The sequence below is a fragment of the Coregonus clupeaformis genome, chromosome 18 (genome assembly GCF_020615455.1).
Source record: "Coregonus clupeaformis isolate EN_2021a chromosome 18, ASM2061545v1, whole genome shotgun sequence".
Taxonomy (NCBI): Eukaryota; Metazoa; Chordata; class Actinopteri; order Salmoniformes; family Salmonidae; genus Coregonus; species Coregonus clupeaformis.
Window position 1 is genome coordinate 41,592,118 of NC_059209.1, and position 26,903 is coordinate 41,619,020.

The window sequence follows — 26,903 nt, forward strand, 5'->3', positions numbered from 1 at the left end:
GCTGACAGAAGAAGCCCCTCCCTCTCGGTCCAAGTTTAGCCATTAGTTGGATGGTGTCACTAGTCCAACAGTCTTGTCCGTTGAAACCATCCCTACCCTGCACCCCGGTGACTCATTATCTTTTTAATAGAAAATAACGCATGGCTTCAAGTGCAGCCTGGGTGATAGGTGGAGACTCGGAGGCTGAGGGAGAGCAAGGGGCAAACACACTGATGTCACCATACGGATAAAACAATATAACTAATGAGTCAGGTTCTTCAGTATGTATGACATGTATTTACGGTGTGTCTGTGCAGTTTGCCATAGTCAAAAAACCTTTAGGATTAGTGATTTTTCCAATAGAATCCTATAGGATTTTGTGTCACCTCTACTAAATTCGATGTGGTCAAAACAGGTTGTGTAATGTAGTAACACATACTGTCCAGTTACAGGAAATTAGCGCAATAAAAAAATAATCAAGATTTCAGTTTAGGCTGATAGTGTACTGTACACATATATTTCTCACTAGTTTAACCATTTACAGAGTTTTAAAAAAAATGCTCTTATGCTCAATTTAACCGGGTGCTCTAGAAAGAGTTCGCATAGTGACTGTTGCAGCCCGTTCATTCGCCCTGCCTACTTATTTATTGCAACCTGTCAAGCCATAGTGTTGAAATTATTCTAGTCATTGTTATTTCAGACCACATTGTATGGATACTACAATTGGATAAATACATATTTTTGGGACAATCTCACATCTAAATATGGCACAGAAACCTGAACATTTATGTTAAACTGCAATCAAGATTAAAGACCAGTAAACTGAGGAACAGCCTCTCTCCCGCGTCTCCGGAGCACAATCTCCATATCTTTGACTACTCACACCATTGATAATTCCCTGAGGTTCTCAACCTCTTCAACACACCATCACAGTTTGGGAGTGATTCAAGGCTGCAAATTCATTTACACTATGATCAATAGAAACATCCTATCAGATTTTGGAACCAGTCCTATTGGACTCCTATGGGGTTCTATCCGATAGGGTTTTCTATAGGATTTTTTGACTAGAGGGCCCAACAGTGCAGCAACAGTAAGCAACGACCGTTGTCCTACAATATAGGTAAGCCCTGACTTTTTTGTAGGTTTCGAAAACAAATAAGACAGCAAGTAAACCCTAAAGGCTGTGATTGAAATAAAGTTTTATTCAGGATTTTAGACTCACAATCAATGATGTATGTATATAACAATCAATGATGTATATAAACCCTGGATTACTGATGCTATGTATTAGCCAATGAGAGGCTTTGATGCCACCGGTCGGCCATATTGGCACTCCCAAGTAGGAGCAGTCCTGCATAGGAATGAATGGAGTTCTACAGTATTTCAAGGAAAAAATTAAATGTATTTTTTGGTTGTAGTGGGGACAGTAACATTAGTATGTTCAACAAATTATACTTTAAGGAATTATACTTCAAAAGGAGCAATCAGCACTTGCTACATACATTTTTTGACTTATTAATGAAAGATATGTTTCCCATTGATTCTTGAAGAATATAACTTATAAATGCCTCATGAGCTTAGTTCAACTGTCGTACTCCATCAGAACCCAAAATATAAGCTTGTTTACTCCAATGTTTGTAAACAAAGTAAATGTAAAACATGGTTAAAACTATCATGTTGATATCATGGATGGTCAGTCCTTGCATCCATAGCTCTGTCTATTAATCTGAGAGTGGTTACATTTCTGCAGCCCCATCCCTCAGCTTTTTACCGAAACAGTGGCGGGGAAAACGCTTTGTTATTGTTTCTACTGCTGATTGCCGCTTAAGGAAAATGTTTTATTTATTTTTGTTTAGCTCACATAATCTAATTTAAAAAGTATGCATTAAGGTGTCTGTAATAGAATAAACATGGCAAAAACAAATGTATATGTTAATACATGCATTTCTATAGCTTCCAGAATATTCTGTACAACTGTGGGGAGTGCCAAGATGGAGGCGTGGTGGCTTCAAAACAGCGCCCCCTGTCAGTCATCTAGTGTAAATATAAATAATTGTTCACAATAAATGGGAAGGGGGAGGGATAAGGGTTTATTTTAAGGGTTCAAGGGGAGGACAATCCGATTTCAGCTGAAGCATTACAACAAGTCAAGCTCACACTGACACCATGCTGTGTGCCAGTGGGAAAACGCATCCTAGCTCTCCATCTCCGCATTATTGCTCGTTCACATTAGAGAATGCATCATTTAACACACTGGAGCATCAGTCTTATCATGCGCCTTGTAATTTAACCTTCTATTTTCAACATGATCAGGGAGGGAGTTCAAGCACAAAGACCTCTAAAACCCACTGATATAGTTACCAATATTTCTCAATTTTCCCCCAGTTTTCCAATGTTTTCTTGGCTCTCTTCTTTTTCTTTCAGTAGTAGTTCAATGGCCAGTATAGAAACACATCATATAGCCTAGTAATGTTGATGGAAAATCAGAGAGCTTACAGCTGAGTTGACAATAGTGAGGCAATGTATCGACACAGTACATGTGAGAGAAATCTTACCATAACAGAGCATCATTTTGCATTGATCATTTGATTGACTATTCCACAAATTCTGAATGAATTATACTACATCCCTCATATAATTAATGTATGCAGTGCAGATGCATATTTACACCACAGTAATTACATATTCATATTAATTTGACAGTTTACACTTTACCTCATGGAATGGAATATTATGGCCACGAGGGAGAGTGGTTCACCTCAAAAGCATAATTACTATGTAAAATACTTGTCATCTTCCTCCCAATATCTCTAAACCTTTGGACAAGTCACTGAACATTCAGATAAATTACCTCAGATTATTATACGGTACAATGCATAGAGAGCAGACCCTCTTACCTGGAGCACATACTGAACGAAGATTTACAGGGTGACAGATTAGACATAATGGAGAAATAAAACAATTTCAATGATATACAGTACGGGAAGGAACAGTTGTTCTACATGCTAATGTTATTCAAACAGTGCATTATACACCCACATAATATATCCTTTAACAAGTACAGGAGACTATTCATTGAGGCTAAAAAGTCATGGGTGGGACAGTTTATTTTCCTCTTTTTGCTGTAGTCTCAGTTGTGGCTTTTTATAGGACATCTGAAGAAAGTAGCATTCCCCACAAAAGAGAAGAGGGGAATAGTTGAGATAAAGTAACATAAAAAAAAAAAAAGTAAAGTAGTATTGTGTGAATCAATATGCTATTACATTGTCTATTGTAGCCTGGTCCCAGATCTGTTTGTTCTCTTGCTAACTCCATTACTTTCAGTGGGTGACAGTGAGATGGCGTGAAAGCACAAACAGACCGGCATTCAGACTGTCCATTGTAGAGTTTAAACTGGAACTTTCTTCATTCAGACCATTACATTACATCATAGACACAATGGAACCCCAGTAACATGATGGTGTTGCATAGAAACTAACATAGACCATTACTGAGAGGTGACACAAATGCAGAAATATATAATTGTAAACACGTTATAAATATGCATGACACAAAAATGATATATTTTTTAAAACCTTGACCTTCGGCTAACAGACCACAAAACAAGACCGATGAGGTTCTGAAATACCAAACACATTCAATTCAAGCAAATTATGTTACAGTGCTATGTCAGACCATTATACAAAATAGTAGATTCTATCCCATGTTGAATTTCCTCTCTGTCAAACGGAAAAGTAAAACATTTAAGCAGTCTCTCTTATTCAAGTTTTAGTCAAAGGAATAGAACAGATAGAACACATATAGATCAACCATAAATAAATACAGTAATAGATAACCACCAAGATGAATGAATAAATATGACAGCCTAAATATTAGTGTTTGAATTGTAATTTGACCCCTACCCCACATGTTTATTTAGACATAATTTAAATATCCAAATTGTTCCGTGTCACTAGGGGTTATTGGGGGAAAATAATGCTTTCCTGGAAATGTTCTGGATTTCTTCATGACAAACCCCTTTCTCAGTCCTGGCCTTCTGCAGAGTGGCTTGATCATTCACCACAATCTTACAAGGAATGACATTTCGATTGGTTTCCACTTGATCAGAGGATAAATAAATCTGGCATTTGAGCTGATAAGCAGTTTGTTTGCCACCGGGACCACCTCCTCCTCCTCCTCCTCCTCCTCCTCCTCCTCCTCCTCCTCCTCCCTCCTCCTTCTCCTCCTCCTCCTCCATTTCTCAGAGGAGGCCATGTTTGTGCTCTACCTTCTGAAGAGCTGAGATCAGAGAAGCAACACACCTTTTCCTATGTTCCTGATAAACACTCTCTCACGCCGTTTGAAAATACACACATTCACAAAACTACTGAAATTGTCCCAAAACACCTTTGTAGTGCACATCACAGATCAGAAATTAAACTTAAGAGCTGTTATAAAATGAAGAGTTTATCAGAGGGTAAAAATGAATGGTGCTCCTTCATCCTTTGTTTCACTCATGGACGTCAGAGGAAGAGTGTCACAAGAAAAAACTGTCTCTGGCCATGGCAAATACACTGAGGATGTACAAAATGAACCAAAGACAACATTCAATCAATCTATTTCCAGTGGTTTCTGTCTGGGCAATGTGAACAGCACTGATTCAATTCAAGACGGGAATTCATCTGCCAAGGAATTCAATGTATGGTAAAACATTTGTCTGAAGTTTCTGGCTCAGGGATCTAACAAGGAATGATGCAAAGAGATGACATTTTTCCCCATACTTTCGCTGTTCTCCAGTTGACTTGGGGAATCATAGTGCAGTCTCCTCCTCAGTCTGTCGACAACTCAGTCTGTTGATAACTCAGCGCCGGTTCTTGTTCTTGCTGTAACCGTCCAACGAGTCATAGCTCCGACTCTGGCTCCGACTCCGACTCCCAAAGATGGAGTTCCAAGACGAGCTGCGACTGTAGATCCTGTAGGAGGAGTAACTCCTACTCCTACTTCTTCCTCGGCTCCTACTCCTACTCCTGGATCGACTGAGGCAGAGGCCAGGACTGGGGCTACGGCTCCTTGTGAAGAGGCTGCTCCAAGAGGATACGCTGGTAGAGCGACTGCTGGACGAAGGACTGGGCCGGAAGTAGGGGATGGGTCTCTTCCTGGCACTGTGGCGAATCAGAGAGATGGTTAGCATGAGAGGTATTGGACTAAACACGTCAAGAATAAGAAAATAAGGTTCCAATTCAATCAACTGCAGCTTTTGGAAAACATGCATTGCGGTTTCATTCTGAAAGTTTATGCTGAATCGGAGGTGCTAGCCACGTTCCTCTCATGGACTGTCACACCCTGGCTCTGGGGACTCTATATGTTGAGCCAGGGTGTGTATATTCTATGTATTGTATTTCTGTGTTGGCCAGAGTGGTTCCCAATCAGAGGCAACGAGTGTCAGCTGTTGCTGGTTGTCTCTGATTGGGAGCCATATTTATAGAGGCTGTTTGCCCACAATAGTTGTGGGATCTTGTTCCTTTCGGTGTGTTCCGTGTTTGTTGTGTTGAACATAGGACGTCACGTTATCGTTTGTTGTTTTGTTGTTCGTGCATTCATTAAATAAAAGTAGTATGTTCGTTCATCACGCTGCGCCTTGGTCTACTCCCTTCGACGAACGTGACAGAAGATCCCACCATACCAGGACCAAGCAGCGTGTCCAGGAGCAGGCAGCCTGGACATGGGAGGAAGCGCCGGGAAAGGAGCTGGAGAGGTTGGCGATGGCCCAGGTGGGCAAAGTGTGGTCCTGGGAGGACATGCTCGGGGGAAAAGGGCCATGGGCTAAGATTAAGGCCCTGGCGAGAGAGGAGCAACGGTGTCAACAGTGTCGTCATCGGACGGACGAGAGGCAACCCCAAAATTTTTTTAGGGGGGGGCACACGGCATGGGCGACTGGGCAGCAGGAGGCTGCCACAGGGCGAATTGGGAGGTTGGCAGAGGAGGCCGCCAGGTTACGGGGGCCACTGGTCAAAGAGGGGAAGGAAGATGTAGAGGCACGGCGAGAGGTACTGGGGTGTGTTACCAGTCCGGTCCGGCCCGTTCCAGATCCCTGCGTAGGGCCAGTGGTGTGTGTCCCCAGTACGGTCCGGTCTGTTCCTGCTCCCCGCACCAAGGTAATGGTGCGCGTCGCCAGCCCGGCCCGGCCTGTTCCTGCTCCTCGCACCAAGCCTACGGTGCGCGTCGCCAGCCCGGCTCGGCCTGTTCCTGCTCCCCGCACCAAGCTAACGGTGCGCGTCGCCAGCCCAGCCCGGCCTGTTCCTGCTCCCCGCACCAAGCTAATGGTGCGCGGCGCCAGCCCGGCCCGGCCTGTTCCTGCCACTCGCACCAAGCCTACGGTGCGCGTCGCCAGCCCGGCCCAGCCTGTTCCTGCCACTCGCACCAAGCCTACGGTGCGCGTCGCCGGCCCGGCCTGTTCCTGCTCCACGCACCAAGCCAGGGGTGTGCGTCGTCAGCCCGGTACGGCCCGTTCCTGCTCCACGCACCAAGCCAGGGGTGCGCATCGTCAGCCCGGTCCGGCCCGTAGCTGCTCCACGCACCAAGCCAGGGGTGCGCATCGTCAGCCCGGCCCGGCCTGTTCCTGCCACTCGCACCAAGCCTACGGTGCGCGTCGCCGGCCCGGCCTGTTCCTGCTCCACGCACCAAGCCAGGGGTGTGCGTCGTCAGCCCGGTACGGCCCGTTCCTGCTCCACGCACCAAGCCAGGGGTGCGCATCGTCAGCCCGGTCCGGCCCGTAGCTGCTCCACGCACCAAGCCAGGGGTGCGCATCGTCAGCCCGGTCCGGCCCGTTCCAGGCTCCACGCACCAAGCCAGGGATGCGCATCGTCAACCCGGTCCGGCCCGTTGCTGCTCCACGCACCAAGCCAGGGGTGCGCATCGTCAGCCCGTTTCTGCTCCACGCACCAAGCCAGGGGTGTGCGTCGTCAGTCCGGCACAACCCGTGCCTGGGTCACCGGTGCCTGGTCAGGTACCGGTCAGCTGCTCCACACCGGAGCTGAAGCAATCCGCTCCTACGATGTCCAGTCCAGCTCCAGCCAGCGGGGCCAGACCGGACCAGGGGCGCTACGGGGGGATTATTGGAAGGTGGTGGGCAAGCCCGGAGCCGGAACCGCCTCCGAGGAGGAATGCCCACCCAGCCCTCCCCTGGTTTGTTTATGTTTATTGGGAGCCATATTTAGGGGGGGGTACTGTCACACCCTGGCTCTGGGGACTCTATATGTTGAGCCAGGGTGTGTATATTCTATGTATTGTATTTCTGTGTTGGCCAGAGTGGTTCCCAATCAGAGGCAACGAGTGTCAGCTGTTGCTGGTTGACTCTGATTGGGAGCCATATTTATAGAGGCTGTTTGCCCACAATAGTTGTGGGATCTTGTTCCTTTCGGTGTGTTCCGTGTTTGTTGTGTTGAACATAGGACGTCACGTTATCGTTTGTTGTTTTGTTGTTCGTGCATTCATTAAATAAAAGTAGTATGTTCGTTCATCACGCTACGCCTTGGTCTACTCCCTTCGACGAACGTGACATGGACATTGTAAATTGGATATTGTCATGAAATCATAGCTTGTTCTTAACATACAAGGTGAACCCCACATTGATTGAAAACCTGTCTAAGTAATCATGCCTGGAATGTTATGTTACACTTTCTTCAGAAATTGATTTTAGCTTGTGTTCAGGTCAGGAGAAACTACTTTTAGATATAGCTGTCACACCTTGAAACAACATTATGCTAGAAACTTCTTTTAGATATAGCTGTCACACCTTGAAACAACATTTTGCTAGAAACTTATTTTAGATATAGCTGTCACACCTTGAAACAACATTACGCTAGAAACTTATTTTAGATATAGCTGTCACACCTTGAAACAACATTACGCTAGAAAACTATTTTAGATATAACTGTCACACCTTGAAACAACATTACGCTAGAAACTTATTTTAGATATAGCGGTCACACCTTGAAACAACATTACGCTAGAAACTTATTTTAGATATAGCGGTCACACCTTGAAACAACATTACGCTGTGAACATTTCAATGCATAATCATGAGCACAACTGTTTCATTTACAGTGCATTATGAAAGTATTCAGACCCCTTGACTTTTTCCACATTTTGTTACATTACAGCCTTATTCTAAAATGGATTAAATAAAACATTTTCCTTATCAATCTACACACAATACCCCGTAATGATAAAGCAAAAACAGGTTTTTAGAAATGTTTGCAAATGTATAAAAACTTTAAAAAACGGAGATACCTTATTTACATAAGTATTCAGACCCTTTGCAATGAGACACGAAATTGAGCTCAGGTGCATCCTGTTTCCATTGATCATCCTTGAGATATTTTTACAACTTGATTGGAGTCCACCTGTGGTCAATTCAATTGATTGAACATGATTTGGAAAGGCACACACCTGTCTATATAAGGTCCCACAGTTGACAGTGCATGTCTGAGCAAAAACCAAGCCATGAGGTCAAAGGAATTGTCCTTAGAGCTCCGAGACAGGATTGTGTCGAGGCACAGATCTGGGGAAGGGTACCAAAAAAATTCTGCAGCATTGAAGGTCCCCAAGAACACAGTGGCTTCCATCATTCTTAAATGAAAGGAGTTTGGAACCACCAAGACTCTTCATAGAGCTGGCCGCCCAGTCAAACGGAGCAATCGGGGGAGAAGGGCCTTGGTCAGGGAGGTGACCAAGAACCCGATGGTCACGCTGACAGAGCTCCATAGTTCCTCTGTGGAGATGGGAGAACCTTCCAGAAGGACAACCATCTCTGCAGCACTCCACCAATCAGGCCTTTATGGTTGGATGGCCAGACGTAAGCCACTCCTCAGTAAAAGGCACATGACAGCCAACTTGGAGTTTGCCAAAAGGCACCTAAAGGACTCTCAGACCATGAGAAACAAGATTCTCTGGTCTGATGAAACCAAGATTGAACTCTTTGGCCTAAATGCCAAGCGTCACATCTGGAGGAAACCTGGCACCATCCCTACGGTGAAGCATGGTGGTGGCAGCATCATGCTGTGGGGATGTTTTTCACCGGCAGGGACTGGGAGACTAGTCAGGATCGAGGGAAAGATGAACGGAGCAAAGTACAGAGAGATTCTTGATGAAAACCCGCTGCAGAGCGCTCAGGACCTCAGACTGGGGGCGAAGGTTCACCTTCCAACAGGACAACGACCCTAAGCACACAGCCAAGGCAACGCAGGAGTGGCTTCGGGACAAGTCTCTGAATGACCTTGAGTGGCCCAGCCAGAGCCCGGACTTGAACCTGATCGAACATCTCTGGAGAGACCTGAAAATAGCTGTGCAGCGACGCTCCCCATCCAACCTGACAGAGCTTGAGAGGATCTGCAGAGAAGAATGGGAGAAACTCCCCAAATACAGGTGTGCCAAGCTTGTAGCGTCATACCCAAGAAGACTCAAGGCTGTAATTGCTGCAAAATGTGCTTCAACAAAGTACTGAGTAAAGTTTCTGAATACTTATGTAAATGTGATATTTCCATTTCTTAATTTTTATAAATTAGCAAATATTTCTAAAAAACATTTTTTTCTTTGTCATTATGGGGTATTGTGTGTATATTAATGAGGGGGGAAAAAACAATTTAATCAATTTTAGAATAAGGCTGTAAAGTAACAAAATGTGGAAAAAGTCAAGGGGTCTGAATACTTTCCGAATGCACTGTAGCTGTCTCGCTTGATCCATTGCAGCTTGTTTAGACTAGTAGACAATTCATCAGGTTTATTGCCTTCCTTTTACAGCCCAGTCCGACAAAAGTCTCTGAGGCAAACTGGGGGCCATTGTCCATGATTAAAAGAAGAGAGACTTTTATAGAGAGACCTTTATACCAAGTAAAATAAAATAGTTACATGTAAGAATAAAAGCATGCCTGTCACAAATGTGTGAAAGTGTATCAGCTGAAAAGAGAATAGCAGACCTGGTTATCCTCCTGGCTTCCAGGTGACTGGGTGAATCTCTCCTCCTTTTCCTCATGGGAGAGTAGGACCTACGTCTATGCCTCCGACTGCTGTGTTTCACATCCTTCTCACAGGAGCTGGGGTCCCTCTTCCTCTCTCGGACACTACCAATGTCAGATGGCAAAAGACATACCGTAAGGCATCTCTCATTAGCAATTCTATAATTTGGATATATTTTAAACCCACCATACTAGCACATTCTGCTATCGTTATGCTAGTAGTAGTACCAGAAGTCATTAGCTGAGCAAGAGTAGATGGGCAAAGCTTTTTTTTTACCTGTCTTCGCTTAATCTGGAGTATCTTCCTCTGGACCTCCCACTGTCTTCACTTTGTTTCCTTCTCAAACCAGCTGAGTAGCTGGGTGAACGGGAGTATGACCTTAAGACAAAGCACAACACATTTACTTCAACGGAGCTCAGCGAAGCCCACATTATTTCAAGTGGCTGCTGGAGGTGTCAGGGAAATACATTAGAACCTAAATGAAACCAACCTGGCAGTTGACAGTGATCGGCTTCGAGAGTAGCGTCCAGAGTGTATGGAGCTCCCAGACGATCTACTCCTGCTTCTGCTGCTGCTGCTGCTGGAGGAGGACTTGTCTTTAGTCCTCTTACGTGAAGAGGCCACCGTCCTCAACTGAGAGATGGAGGCAGTCTTCTGAGGTCTCTCCACCTTGGCCCCCCATCCTGAGGTTGTCACCGGCTCACTGCAATGATAAGAGTGGAATTACACCAACGTTTTATCAATGTCTGCTGCAATTGTGAAAATATGGAAATGTCCTCCTTACACTATGTATGGCTTACATTTTGAGGGAAAAGTAAATCAAGGAACATTTCTTGTCCTTGACTTCAAGTAGCACTTTTCATCATCTATAGTAAAATATTCTTCAAGGATAGGAAGCTCACCTCTTGCCGTTCCCATTGAAAATAGGAGTAGACAAACCACCATCCACATACAGAGGTTTACACAGGGAAGCATAGCTGGTCATCGAGTTCCCAGAGTCAGACGCGTTGTCTCCGTCCCTAAACTTCAGTTTCTCCGGTGAAGCCGACGCTTGACATAGGACCTTTTTGTCGCCGATGACGTTTGACTGTGAAATGCCGGTTTTGGTCGATGGTGGGGAAGACGTGTCATTCCCGGAATCGTAATCCTTTGGCCCTTTGCTCTGATTGGTCAGAGTGTGACGGAGAATCACTGTTGTGTTTAAAACCTCACCGCCAAGATTTGACTGCAAGACAAACAGAAAGAGGATGTTGCTTTACTTCCAGAGATGTTTTTTTCTTCTTCTTTGTTTAGTTCAATAAGCAACTACCTGTATGATGCATTGGGAATACTCTACAAAGGCACGTATTTCCCTTCAAAACACAGAGAATATATTTATTTATTTTGGGGGGGAGGGGAGGGACAGAGAACTTGAAAAGATTAAAGACGTCATGCACATTTGTGTCATGCGAATAACTTGGAAAGAAATCTAAACTGAACCAAATTGAAATAATTTTCTTTTTTCTTTTTTTATTAACTTATCTAAAACAAACATATGAAAGGAAGAACAAAATAACAGAAAATAAAGAAGAGTTACTAATGTGTGAGTAAAAACTACCAACGGCTTTAGCTAAGTCGAGTGAGACAGAGAGGGAAGAATATAACAATAGCCCCATTACAAAGCCTGTTTTAAAGAACATTGATCAAACATCACAAAATGGGTATTATGTAGAAATGAAAAGGATTGCAGACAGAGATATCCCATCAGTCTAACTTAGAAAGCCTCAGAATAGGACAGATTGTGCTTATTTTTTCCCTGCAAGAAGAAAATAATTAGCCTGCAGCGAACCCTAGGTACAGTAAATCCCTAAGTCTGCAGATAGCATCGACTTACCAATCAAGATTTCCTCCTTAAGTAGGTAAGGTGTAAGAAAAGGGAAGAGCGGGCAACATAAGTGCATCATTAGAGTCGTGAATTGCAAGAAAAAGACAATAACCCTCTCTTCAAACCCAGAGCCAGTTACTGTTATTGGCATGTTCCTTTTCTTCCCAGAATTGAGATTGTTAAAGAGTTTTCTCGGGGCTAGAAGCCCATAACAAGCTTTTATTGTGTAGTCAATCTCGAATACACGTTACACGTCTGTGAGGCCAAACTTAATGTACTTTAGAATAGGTATTCATACCAGTTTTGTAAACTAGTTTATTTCTATTTTTACTAAAGTATGTGAATTAGTTTTACTCTGAAACCCCTGCCCCTAAGGACTATACAGGAATAATATACATGTTTTTCCTGCTGAAGAGAACTAAGAGATAGCAAATTATTGGCTAAACCAAATTCATTCCTTCCAAACAGATTATAATCTCTCTTTACCTATCTATTGCAAATCACTCATAGTATATTGATTAAACTCCGCCCTCCCTAAGTCTTTTTCAGATAATCCATCCCCAGGCTGCAACATCAGACCACAACTAAGACTGAAAACCCCGGGGAAAACATCAAAACAAAACCGCCCATCACAGGCCACTGACGAATATTCTTGAATCGATTCAATTAATAGTCAGTGTTCTTCTGTTGGCAATCAGAACACTAGTTACTCAAAGTAACCACCTGTTGCACTGAAAGCACCCCTAAACACATACACACACACACACACACACACCATTTTGTTAAGTCCATTTGGGATATGTTGCAGTTGAGAACCCGTTTTAATATCTGCCGCATATTCGGTATTCAAACTACCTGGGAGTTAATCAGTGTTTGTTCTGTTCATACCCACCTTTCCCTTTGTGGGTTGCTTTGATTGGGAGGAAATATCAAACATACCCCAGAATGAATGAGTTTTTAAAATATTACTACCATATCCGTATTAAGATTAGTAATAATCTACTAATCATTGACGGTTAATTTAATTAAAACCCTTGAAAATTAACACAAAGTGAAAAGATTTGTAATATTGCCATGTAGGTAACCAATTGTAGATAATCCTCTCAGAAAAAAGGTTTGGGTTTAGAATACAAAGCATGCGTCAACGTTGGCCTATAGTTTATTGCATTTCAATTACCAACCCTGTGGTCTGTGATGAAAAACATCTGGGGCGTAATTAGCATCATTTTATGATCACTGGAGAGAAATTAAATGTATCTCACGCCTCAGTGAGCATGAGACAATGAGTCAACGAACGAACGGGGCTGAGCTGTGTTTAAAATAAAATACATTTCTAGTAATAAAGAAACTAGGAAACGCCACTTTCAGAAGTAAGTTGTTGCAACATTGCTAAGTCTTGCAACTATTTTAGATCTGGAAATATCTGAATGATCACTATCACTTAAGTCTCTAATACTGCTACAATGTAGGGCCAATAGCAATCCATAAACAGTCGATAAAAAGTATTGTTTTGATGAAAAAAACTAGTGCTTAAATGCTTGAGGTCAAGAAATACAGCTGAATTGAAGACAAAATAAACTGCTACAGTATGTGTTGTAATCTTACTAGCGGTCATTGTGCTGATAATTTCAACTCCTTCTTTGCCCATTAACTTTTCACAAAACAGCTTGACTGCATCCTCTGCACATTATCATTAGCTGCCTACCACCAGCAATTTCCCCGGGTGCTGTTTCTGCTAAGCTTGTGATTATTTAATGGTGTTAGATAAAACAGAAAAACAAGAACAGATGACATTACTGCTAAATGAGGAGTTCATAAAAAAAAATATGTCAGAAAGCAACATGATTCGGACAGGCCGTGTAAAATAAGTTGGATTCAAAAGTGATTTAATATCTTCCCCTCGAAGGAATTGGAAAGACTATATTCCCAAAGACTTTGATTAAAGAAGATGTTGATAGGAAAAAAAGGGCTTTTGGTAAAACCCATGACAGATTTGGAAATGTTTCACAGTATATCTGATGAAGGTTGTTTGTAAAATAGTTTGATCTTGAGAGAGGATTTGAGTTCCAGCTTTTAAACAATCTGATATTCTATATGTAAATGTGTTACCTGAACGTTGGGCTTCAGACAAGGAAGCAGGAGGTTTTACCTTAATAGATTTAATAAAACTAAACCATTGCCCTGAACGTTGGGATTCAGACAAGGAAGCAGGAGATTTTACCTTAATAGATTTAATAAAACGAAACCATTGCCCTGAACGTTGGGCTTCAGACAAGGAAGCAGGAGGTTTTACCTTAATAGATTTAATCAAACTAAACCACTGGGAGAAACATTAGTAAAGGCTCAGAGTCCCGAGGAACACTTACGGTGCCGGTAGAAAGGACGGAGCCAAAGACTGGAGTTGTTTTACACACTGAATTGGCGGCCGGCTCCCACTCAAACCGTCTGTGGTCCAGTGCTGTACCAGGGTCCTCCCTCAGGGCTGCTATGCCTCCCAACGCAGGGTGATCCACTGATTTGTGCAGATGATGCCTGTGGACACAAATATTAAGGAGTGAAAAAACGTCACTACATCAAAGTCTGCAATTCAGTCCAAACTTAGTTTTGCTTGCCAGCTGAGAGCATTTTCTGGCCCACAATCGTCTAGATATACTGCCGACTGTGCTTGTTCGGGATAGGATAGGACAAAAAACATTTAGTCAAAATGGCACTAATTGTGCAGCTGGGAGAATACATATTTGGGGTAATGTAATCACTGGGACAATGTTTACTGTTTGAACAGCTGTAGTTAAAGTTATTTCACAATGCCATCAGAAGGACTTTCTAACTGGTTATGATTGAACAGTGGCCTAGTTTGTGACAGCGGAAAAACTGCGGTGGGACAGGGGGAACACAGGCAGCCAACTCAGGATGCGGCCCAGACTGTACAGGAGAACCAGGCAGCAGCATCATGGTAAATATCATCTAAAGCTAAACAGGGATCAACCCTCAGCTGTTTACAGACTAATGCCTGCAGATCTGTGTGTGTGTGTCTGTGTGTGTGTGTGTGTCTGTGTGTGTGTGTCTGTGTGTGTGTGTGTCTGTTTGTGTGTGTCTGTGTGTGTGTGTGTGTGTGTGTGATCTTGGCAGAGCTCAGACAAACCGGCTCGATACATAGCCTGACCCTCAGACAGACACTACTGTCACAGATACCAGTCAACCAGCCGAGCTAGGGGAATGAGAACTTACACAGACACAGAACCTTGCCAAGCTGTGGCATTTCACATTTCAAACTAGAGCTAGTGGTGTGAACACGAGCCGGAGAACTAAGTGGGTTTTTATGGCTAGGCTTGACGATTACACAATTCCAGAATTAATATATCGTTCCATAATGCAATTGGTGTATAATCGTTTTCTAGGGAGCAGTTGGTATGGAATACCTGGGTATTGAAAATTATGTTGTCTTCCCCCTACGACAGAAACTGCATCCCAAATGGCACCCTCTTCCCTATTCCCTATATAGTGCACTACCGCCGCTGTTCAAATGTAGTGCGCTATATGGTATATGGTTTCATTTGGGACGCAGACAGACTCTCGGCACCTTTACAGTGTAGTGCAGTCGGTCGGTCGGGATAAAGCCTGCCACTGTTCAATTTCAGTAATGATTTTCTCTGGTGAATATCCCAGGGAAACTCACAATAATCGAGAGATCCAGAAGGGATTTAAATGCAATCATCTCTGGCTTTAGATTATTTCAATTTGAAACATGGGCTCGGTTCTGTCGTCTCTGTAAATTGGAGAAAAGACAGAATGAATGAATGAACAAACTAACAACTGAATGAAATGTCAGATAAGTGACACCAAAGAGAGGTCTAATATAATGATACTAGAGGTCTAATATAATGACACTAGAGGTCTAATATAATGATACTAGAGGTCTAATATAATGATACTAGAGGTCTAATATAATGATACTAGAGAGAGTTCTAATATAATTGAGCTGTCTGTCTCTGAGGATGCAGATTAAATGGTCTATTTACATTTACATTACATTTTTGTCATTCAGCAGACGCTTTTATCCAGAGCAACTCACAGTTAGTGAGTGCATACATTTTTCATACTGGCCCCCTGTGGGAAACAAACCCACAACCCTGGCGTTGCAGGCGCCATGCTCTACCAACTGAGCTACACGGGACTACGTTGTCAGAATGCATATTGAATCTTAGAGAAGGATTATCTAATGGAATAGTTTTGCAGAAACTTAACTGCTGGCCCAATGGATTTAGTATATAACCTAATTTAACCTAACCTAACCCATCACCTCAAATCCTAACTCTAGTCCAGACTGACTCAAAAAATAAAACACAAAATCCATCAAACTATATCTGTGACACTGCAAAAAGAGCCAGATCGCATTGTTCTGGCCATAAGGTGGCTTGCGGAAGTATTCACCCCCCTTGGCATTTTTCCTATTTTGTTACCTTACAACCTGGAATAAAAAAAAATGGGAGTTTGTATCATTTGATTTACACAACATGCCTACCACTTTGAAGATGCAAAATATGTGTTATTGTGAAACAAACAAGAAATAAGACCAAAAAAACAGAAAACTTGAGCGTGCATAACTATTCACCCCCCCAAAGTCAATACTTTGTAGAGCCACCTTTTGCAGCAATTGCAGCTGCAAGTCTCTTGGGGTATGTCTCTATAAGCTTGGCACATCTAGCCACTGGGATTTCTGCCCATTCTTCAAGGCAAAACTGCTCCAGCTCCTTCAAGTTGGATGGGTTCCGCTGATGTACAGCAATCTTTAAGTCATACCACACATTCTCAATTGGATTGAGGTTTGGGCTTTGACTAGGCCATTCCAAGACATTTAACTGTTTCTCCTTAAACCACTTGAGTGTTGCTTTAACAGTATGCTTAGGGTCATTGTCCTGCTGGAAGGTGAACCTCCGTCCCAGTCTCAAATCTCTGGAAGACTGAAACAGGTTTCCCTCAAGAATTTCCCTGTATTTAGCGCCATTCATCATTCCTTCAATTCTGACCAGTTCCTCAGTCCCTGCCGATTAAAAATATCCCCACAGCATGATGCTGCCACCACCATGCTTCACTGTGGGGATGGTGTTCTCGGGGTGATGAGAGGTGTTGGATTTGTGCCAGACATAGCGTTTTCCTTGATGGCCAAAAAGCTCAATTTTAGTCTCACCTGACCAGAGTACCTTCTTCCATATGTTTGGGGAGTCTCCCACATGGCATTTGGCGAACACCAAACGTGTTTGCTTATTTTTTTCTTCAAGCAATGGCTTTTTTCTGGCCACTCTTCAGTAAAGCCCAGCTCTGTGGAGTGTACAGCTTAAAGTGGTCCTATGGACAGATACTCCAATCTCCGCTGTGGAGCTTTGCAGCTCTTTCAGGGTTATCTTTGGTCTCTTTGTTGCCTCTCTGATTAATGCCCTCCTTGCCTGGTCTGTGAGTTTTGGTGGGCAGCCCTCTCTTGGCAGGTTTGTTGTGGTGCCATATTCTTTCCATTTTTATTAATGGATTTAATGGTGCTCCGTGGGATGTTCAAAGTTTCTGATATTTCTTTATAACCCAACCCTGATCTGTACTTCTCCACAACTTTGTCCCTGACCTGTTTGGAGAGCTCCTTGCTCTTCATGGTGCTGCTTGCTTGGTGGTGCCCCTTGCTTAGTGGTGTTGCAGACTGGGGCCTTTCAGAACAGGTGTATATATACTGAGATCATGTGGCACATCAGATTGCACACAGGTGGACTACAAAATAGGAAAAACGCCTATTGCACACAGGAGGATGAATACTTTTGCAAGGCACTGTATGTCATTCTAATTGAGGGTGCTTCGATCTGTGGACAGCGTTTCCTATGAAGCTGTGATAGGAGGGCTACCACTACAAATGTTAATCGTTCCTGTGATCACACACTCACCACTGGACTATCAGTCAGCTCTGGCCTATCAGTCACATCTGGCCCATCAGTCACCTCTGGCCCATCAGTCACCACTGGCCTATCAGTCACCACTGTGGCGTGACAAGACCAGACTAGTCCAGACCAGATCGGTCCAGATGCCCGGGGCTGAAAAGATAAATGGGGGCTTCCGTCGCTGTGTGTGTGTGTGTGTGTGTGTGTGTGTGTGTGTGTGTGTGTGTGTGTGTGTGTGTGTGTGTGTGTGTGTGTGTGTGCGCGCGCGTCTCAGTGGCTGGGCCTTACCTGCTCTCGGTGCTGGAGGAGCGCCAGATGGAACTCTCAGACTCCGACCTCCGGTAGCGTCGTCTCCGGTGCATGTGGCTCCGTGAGCTGGAAGAGTAAACGAGGGGAGGAGGATCTTCTTAGTGAGGGAGAAATAGCCAAACGTTGTCATGATGGATATTGGACTTGCTTACCCCTATACCTGTATATACTACTTCCCTGATAACTGGCACCAAATTAAATCAATATATATATTTATATAAAGAAGACAAAGTAGTGGGAAAAGGACGACGAGGGAGGAGAAGAGAAAAAAGGAGACAGAAAGGCAGAGAGAGGAGACGAGACGAGACGAGAGGAGAGGAGAGGAGAGGAGAGGAGAGGAGAGGAGAGGAGAGGAGAGGAGAGGAGAGGAGAGGAGGGGAGGGGAGAGAGGAGAGGAGAGGAGAGGAGAGGAGAGGAGAGGAGAGGAGAGGAGAGGAGAGGAGAGGAGAGGAGAGGAGAGGAGAGGAGAGGAGAGGAGAGGAGAGAAGAGAAGAGAAGAGAAGAGAAGAGAAGAGAAGAGAAGAGAAGAGAAGAGAAGAGAAGAGAAGAGGTTACTACAGTGGTTCCCAACCTTTTTCGTTTACTGTACCACCAACTGAATTCTGCTCTGCCCGGAGTCTCCCTGAAGTACCCCCTCATGTGTATTTTACCAGTAGGCCTATGGTCTCATGAGTCTTCTCAAGTACCCCCTGTGGATAGGCCAAGTACCCCCATGGGTCCTAGTACCCCTGGTTGGGAACCACTGGCTTAGACCAGCAGGAGAGGGAGAAGGATGGCTAGAAGAGAGATTGGGCTGTGGAAAATGTCCTGTGCTTGCAAATGTACAGTGATTGAAAGATATATGTTCCTGAATTGATGAAAAATCACATTGACCAACCTTTTCTTGTGTTTTCGATCATCCTTCCTCTTATGTTTCAAACTAGAAGAGCTGTGCTTTGTCTTTTTAGAGGTGTACCTGGAAAATAAAAACAAATTGGTTATTGTTGTTGCTGACACTTTCACTAGTTCTCAGGAGAGGCCTGCTATTAAAACTAACTCAGCCACTGCTCTCCAACGTCATACAGTAGTGATGTAATAGATCGGTTGGAGTATAATATAAAGTCTATAATATATTTTTGAGTTATTGCCAAAGTAATCTTGCGAGTCAGACCCATATGGTGTCTTCTGGTGAAAGACATTATCGTCAAAGTAACTCATTTCAATACTGATCTTGGTGATGTTTCACATTATGACATGATACAGGAAGTAGCTACCTGTGGTGTTTCACATTATGACAGGATACAGGAAGTAGCTACCTGTGGCGTTTCACATTATGACATGATACAGGAAGTAGCTACCTGTGGCGTTTCATATTATGACATAATACAGGAAGTAGCTACCTGTGGCGTTTCACATTATGACATGATACAGGAAGTAGCTACCTGTTGAGTTTCACATTATAACATGATATAGGAAGTAGCTACCCGTGGCGTTTGCTTTTCTTGGAGCTCTTCTTCTTCTTCTTTTTCTTCTTCCTCACTGGAGACAGACTATAGTACGGAGACCTATGACAGAAACCACCAAAAAACATTATGACCACACACACACACCATTATCTAAAAGCAGTGGCTTCTCTTCTATCAAAGCCAATAATTTCCCTCTCTCTCTGTGTGCTGTCTACGATTTCAATTTGCTCAGAGAACAGTTTGAACATGTCCAACAATAGACCCATCGCACCAGGCCACCAGAGTGCTGGTTTCATTCATGAACTGACCTTTTCCTCTTCCTCTTTCGCTCCGATTTCCTCCTCTTCTTCTTCCCCTTGGAAGCGTGGGGCCGAGGGGAGAGATCGTCATCAAACAACACACTGCAACAGGAGAGAGACGGGGATGAACAGGGTTACTGATTTGTTCTCCTCAGGGAGACTAAGGTTTCTGCAGTACTGAATGAGACACCTGTATATAGGGACTCTGTGTGCTGACAGCATTGCCGATCAACTATATTTGGGACATACAGGAATGACTATAAAATCAAGTAATTTTAATCATTGACAACTGTCTCCCCAGGAAAAAAAGTAACAACATGACCAACTGACAAAAAATGTAGGATAAATGTTCTCTTAAAGCTCAGACACACCAGTAGGATTGTCAAAGTTTGCCTACCGACAGTACTTAGCACCTCTGAACAGTGTTGGCAGTCAATCTCTTTTGTGTTCACACAGCAAAGTCCTTGAAGTCGTCAGCCACTCAGCCTTGTTAAAATACTCCAAACCAGAACGTGGCAGCAGCGTTGTTTGGCAAGGCATATCCATTCGTATTGCTTATGGTCTAGATTCCAAGCTGTCTGCGCTGTATCTATTTTGTAGAAAGCCCTTGTAGATGCTAGCCAGATGGCCACAGCTAACTACCTAGCAAGATGACGAAGAAACAATTTAATTCAATGTCCATAATCACATACTGCCAGTGCCAGCCCATAGCCAAATGTTTAGCTAGCTAGCTAACATGAGCATATTTGCTAGCTTGCACAACATAGCTGGGGCGGCAGGTAGCTTAGCGGTTAAGAGCGTTGTGCCAGTAACCGAAAGGTCGCTGGTTCTAATCCCCGAGCCGACTAGGTGAAAAATCTGTCGATGTGCCCTTGAGCAAGGCACTTAACCCTAATTGCTCCTGTAAGTCGCTCTGGATAAGAGCGTCTGCTAAATGACTAAAATGTAAATGTAATAGCTAGCTAGACAGCTAAGACACTGCACTAACGCAGCAGCTAACACAGGCAGCTGTTTCATGGAAACTAGCTACTCCATTGTGATTGAATTATAATGTCAATACTAGCTACAGTGGTTAGTTAGCTTGGAGGAAGGATTTAGTGTTGTGTGCATTGTGTCTGTGCTCTTAGCTAGCTACCATCCCATAGCCTACATTGCGTATGAAGTGTAAATGCCCTCTTATTTTCTATATATTTTTTTGTTGGCTCCTCCAAGTGGGGGTTCGTGCTCTCTGATTGTCTTAAAGTCAAGTTGTTGGCCACTGACGAGCATCAGCAGTCAAGACCAGTCGCACATAATCAAAAAGGGAGGCAGCGAACGGGCTGCTACAGCTTTACAACAGCCAGGGTCCTCAGCTAACTTCACAGCAATTAGATCAGGAAGTAGTGCACACGTAGCCCTGTTCGATTTTGAGCTTTACATTCCTGCTTAGACCTTACAAGTATGGCACAGGCTCTCACCAGTTTCTCTCTTTATTGGCATGGGAAACGTGTTTACATTGCCAAAGCAAGGCTGGGAGGTTTTCTGCTCCATTCTATCTCTCTCTCTCTCTCTCTCTCTCTCTCTCTCTCTCTCTCTCTCTCTCTCTCTCTCTCTCTCTCTCTCTCTCTCTCTCTCTCTCTCTTTTTTTTTGGGGGGGGGGAATTGTCTCAGTCAGGTAGTGTCCCCCCACGCAGACATTGCCTTTCCAACCGGAGCATGTTAATTTGTCAATATAGAGATGTAACTCTTGTCGAAGCCCATCTGTTTCTCAGGATGACTGCTCCTGAAAGGTCCACTTAATTTTCTCTAAGCAAATGCCTGATGCGTCGGGGCGATGAGGCCCTTTGAAGCAACACAGACAGGTGGGAGAGAGGAAGAGAGAGAGTAAAGTGAGACAAAAAGAGTGTGAGAGCGAGAAAGAAACAGAGAGATGTGCAGGAAAGGGCGTTGTAACTGCAATTCATTTGGACAGCTTTGCATTGGTTTCTATAATGAGGTAGAAAATGAGCATTATATGAAAAATTGGAGAGGGTGTCTGGAGGAGATCAATTGGGTAGGACTCGCTGTGTGTTTATGTCACTGGTGGCTGAGGCGTAAATATGTCTGGCAAGCAAAGTGATGCTGAGAGAGAGAGAGAGCAGTCACAGGTTTGTCATGCACACAGTACAGAAAGGTACACACCCACATACACACAAACAGGCACGTACAGTATGCATTCAGTACATGCCTGTCCGCCTGCCCACACAAACACACACATGCACTTGTACTAGTGAATGCAGCTATTGTCTAAATTTTTGTTGCTGGCAGAGCACTTTGTGTATGTATGTATGATTACACATTTAAAATGTGTAATCAGAGCCGTCAAAACAAAGCAGTTAAAACACTGTTGATTTACAAATTAGCATCGTCCCTGAAAACTGTAAACACACGTAGTCTCTAACAGCGTCTGAGTAGCTCTAAGCATCACGCTGTGATGCAACAGGGCTCTCAGCGAACACAGGCAGGGCAAGGTTTTCATAAAAATACACAGTAACAGTCAAAAGTTTGGACACACCTACTCATTCAAGGGTTTTTCTTTATTTTTACTATTTTTTACATTATAGAATAATAGTGAAGACATCAAAACTATGAAATAACACATATGGAATCATGTAGTAACCAAAAAAGGGTTAAACAAATCTAAATATATTTTATATTTGAGATTCTTCAAATAGCCACCCTTTGCCTTGATGACAGTTTTGCACATATAGCAATAAATTTAAAAAACACACATAATCCGAAAAATAAAAACATAAGTAATATACGATGAGCCATGACTAGAATACTGAACAAAAATATAAACACAACATATAAAGTGTTGGTCCCATGTTTCATTAGCTGAAATAAAACATCCCAGAAATGTTCCATACGCACAAAAAGCTTATTTCTCTCAAATTTTGAAGGAGCTTGCAATTGGCATGCTGACTGCAGGAATGTCCAACATAGCTGTTGCCAGATAATTTAATGTTAATTTTTCTACCATAAGTCACCTCCAACGTCGTTTTAAAGAATTTGCCAGTACATCCAACCAGCCTCACAACCACAGACCACGTGTAACCACGCCAGCCCAGGACCTCCACATCCGGCTTCTTCACCTGCGGGATCATCTAAGGAGGGTGCTGAGGAGTATTTCTGTCTGTAATAAAGCCCATTTGTGGGGAAAAACTAATTCTGATTGGCTGGGCCTGGCTCACCAGTGGGTGAGTTGGGGCGGTATGCAAATTGGAGTGGGTCTAGGGTTTCTGGGATAATGGTGTTGATGTGAGCCATGACCAGCCTTTCAAAGCACTTCATGGCTACAGACGTCAGTGCTACGGGTCGGTAGTCATTTAGGCAGGTTATCTTAGAGTCCTTGGGCACAGGGACTATGGTGGTCTGTTTGAAACATGTTGGTATTACAGACTCAGTCAGGGACATGTTGAAAATGTCAGTGAAGACACTTGCCAGTTGGTCAGCACATGCTCGGAGTACACGTCCTGGTAATCCGTCTGGGCCTGCGGCCTTGTGAATGTTGACCTGCTTAAAAATCGTTGTTGACAATCAGGCCTACCTCTGTTGTGTCTTCAGCAAACTTGATGATTGAGTTGACCACGCAGTCATGGGTGAACAGGGAGTACAGGAGGGGGCTGAGCATGCACCCCTGTGGGGCCCCTGTGTTGAGGATCAGCGTAGCAGAGGTGTTGTTACCTACTTTCACCACTTTGGGTCGCCCCGTCAGGAAGTCCAGGACCAAGTTGCACAAGAAGGGGTTCAGACCCAGGGCCCTGAGCTTAGTGATGAGCTTGGAGGGCACTATGGTGTTGAAGGCTGAGCTGTAGTCGATGAACAGCGTTCTTACATAGGTATTTCTCATAGGTATTTCTCTTTTCCAGGTGGGATAGGGCAGTGTGCAGTGCAATGGTGACTGTGTCGTCCGTGGATCTGTTGGGGCGATATGCGAATTGTAGTGGGTCAAGGGTGTCGGTGGAGGTGATATGGTCCTTAACTAGCCTCTCAAAGCACTTCATGATGACAGAAGTACGATAATCATTTAAATTAAATCAAATCCAATTGTATTTGTCACATGCGCCGAATACAACAGGTGAAATGCTTACTTACAAGTCCTTAACCAACAATGCAGTTTTAAGAAAGAATACCAAAAGAAATCACACAAAAAAATACAATATGAAATAATATGAAATAAAAGTAACAAATAATTAAAGAGCAGCAGTAAAAATAACACTAGTGAGGCTATATACAGGGGGTACCGATACTGAGTCAATGTGCGGGGGCATCGGTTAGTCGAGGTAATTGAGGTAATATGTACATGTAGGTAGAGTTATTAAAGTGACTATGCATAGATATATTTTACAATATACCGGTATTGATGCACGGACCGGTTTGGGTGTTTACTTTACCTTCTATAACGGTATTTGAATGTTTGGTTTGTTAAATGTGATACGGCGTGTGTAATGTCCATTTTTATAGTATACTTTGCTACTTCAGTCATCTCTCTCAGCTCTCTCTCCATGCCACTTTCCACACTGACCTAGCCCTGCCCCCTGTCACTCAAGGAGCACATTTGTTGTTCCTCGACCACGAGACACTTGCATTCAGTCTGCATGGTCAATGCAGCGCATGCAACAATGTTGATGACAACGATGCTGTTTTCACTTTGCTTCGTAATATAAATCCAATAGTGTTCTATAATTACACTATTAGTTCGTGTTTCTTACATCTGCAAACAGCTAGTTTTTCTTGTCTTAGCAAGTTGGGCCTAAATCTTGTAAGCCGCTAATTGTTAGCCACTAATGCTAATCGCTAGCTAGCTAATAAATGGACTGAGTCGGAGAAAACGTAAGTAGCTATACAGCCTGATATTACCAGTGATGGTGTTGACCTAAATCAGCATGTTGTTTGTGCCACAGTATCTTCTAAATCAAAGAGGAATACCCAAAGCAAGAATATGTTAGCTACATGAAGTAGCTAAGAGAAAACATTCAATGTAGCCAAAGATTATAGGGTCCCCTAGCCTAGGAAACACTTGTCAACACTTTGGTTCCTACACTGTCACAAAAACTCCTCCCTGGCATTTTTATTTGTTGTCATGTCAAACAACACTATTCAAAGTGCCCACTATTATATTCTAACTATAGAATTAGAATAATCATTCTATTTCCATGATTCCAACAGTTCACCCAAGTATTTTGCTCTAAATCACAAGTCAAATCGCAATTGCAACATTTGGTTAAAAATTGGGCCTAGATTGTTTGCCAATATCGTGCAGCCCTAAGTGGCAGTGTGGAAATGATCTCAAATGAGTGCAGGAAATGCAGAAATTTATGAAAATGCAGAAAATTGGGTTTAAGTTCAATTGAACAGTATAAAACAATCAGAATGGAGAAAGACCCATTTGAAATCACATATAATGTAATTGTTGCCACCCTAGGGTCACACACTACTCATGAAGAACATTTAGAACTTTACTGTCATACCGTCCAATGTTTAAAAAAAATAAAGTGAAATTATATTTTGGCCATATCGCTCAGCCATGTGGCTGGCTAGTAACCAAAAAAGTAAAAAAAAATTGGTTACTACATGATTCCATATGTGTTATTTCATAGTTTTGATGTCTTCACTATTATTCTACAATGTAGAAAATAGTAAAAATAAAGAAAAACTCTTGAATGAGTAGGTGTTCTAAAACTTTTGACCGGTAGTGTACGTCTCCTCTCTGAGCCATTGAATTGCGACTCCACTTTGTATCTGTACTGTCATTTTGCCTCTTTGATTGCCTTACGGAGGTCGTAGCTGTTTTTTTTGTTTGTTTTTTTGTTTTGTTTTTTTTTGGGGGGGGGGGGGGCTTAATATTGCAGATAGATTGTATCTTCTATCAATGTAATTGTCTGCATCACTTCCAATCCCCCATGTTTTTTATATATATACTCCCCTTTATTACTTTTCAACCCTGCCATCCTTTCCCTACTTGGAGTAAATTAGTGAACAACAATGCCCAGGCCTCTACTTCCGGTCTATACTTACTTTCTACACCGTATGGACACAGTTAATTTTACAATAATTATATTCTATATATATATAATTTTTTTTTTTGCTCCTGAACTTCTTTTACTCTCAACCTCTCCGATCATTTTCATGATGTCCATCCGGTTTGCTTCTATATGCCATATCTTTCTAACTGTGCTCTTTCCCAAAAGCTCCCAACATACAACCTACAGTGGGGAAAAAATGTATTTAGTCAGCCACCAATTGTGCAAGTTCTCCCACTTAAAAAGATGAGAGAGGCCTGTAATTTTCATCATAGGTACACGTCAACTATGACAGACAAAATGAGAAAAAAAATCCAGAAAATCACATTGTAGGATTTTTTATGAATTTATTTGCAAATTATGGTGGAAAATAAGTATTTGGTCAATAACAAAAGTTTCTCAATACTTTGTTATATACCCTTTGTTGGCAATGACACAAACGTTTTCTGTAAGTCTTCACAAGGTTTTCACACACTGTTGCTAGTATTTTGGCCCATTCCTCCATGCAGATCTCCTCTAGAGCAGTGATGTTTTGGGGCTGTCGCTGGGCAACACAGACTTTCAACTCCCTCCAAAGATTTTCTATGGGGTTGAGATCTGGAGACTGGCTAGGCCACTCCAGGACCTTGAAATGCTTCTTACGAAGCCACTCCTTCGTTGCCCGGGCGGTGTGTTTGGGATCATTGTTATGCTGAAAGACCCAGCCACGTTTCATCTTCAATGCCCTTGCTGATGGAAGGAGGTTTTCACTCAAAATCTCACGATACATGGACCCATTCATTCTTTCCTTTACACGGATCAGTCGTCCTGGTCCCTTTGCAGAAAAACAGCCCCAAAGCATGATGTTTCCACCCCCATGCTTCACAGTAGGTATGGTGTTCTTTGGATGCAACTCAGCATTCTTTGTCCTCCAAACACGACGAGTTGAGTTTTTACCAAAAAGTTATATTTTGGTTTCATCTGACCATATGACATTCTCCCAATCCTCTTCTGGATCATCCAAATGCACTCTAGCAAACTTCAGATGGGCCTGGACATGTACTGGCTTA

General features: G+C 43.1%; 1 protein-coding gene across 1 annotated transcript in view; it reads right to left on the reverse strand.

The window, feature by feature from the left end:
- Positions 1–4,195: 4,195 nt before the first annotated feature.
- The window catches only part of LOC121530788 (serine/arginine repetitive matrix protein 4), a 100,067-nt gene continuing 77,359 nt past the window's right edge, over positions 4,196–26,903 (reverse strand). Inside the window, exons 3-12 of the mRNA XM_041836024.2 lie at positions 19,820–19,912; positions 19,530–19,610; positions 18,944–19,021; positions 18,046–18,132; positions 14,206–14,371; positions 10,878–11,200; positions 10,466–10,678; positions 10,252–10,353; positions 9,936–10,079; positions 4,196–5,120 (exon numbers count right to left, since the gene is read on the reverse strand). Coding sequence (XP_041691958.1) covers positions 4,820–5,120; positions 9,936–10,079; positions 10,252–10,353; positions 10,466–10,678; positions 10,878–11,200; positions 14,206–14,371; positions 18,046–18,132; positions 18,944–19,021; positions 19,530–19,610; positions 19,820–19,912 — 1,588 coding nt within the window. The 3' untranslated portion in view covers positions 4,196–4,819. The remainder of the gene's footprint in view (positions 5,121–9,935; positions 10,080–10,251; positions 10,354–10,465; positions 10,679–10,877; positions 11,201–14,205; positions 14,372–18,045; positions 18,133–18,943; positions 19,022–19,529; positions 19,611–19,819; positions 19,913–26,903) is intronic.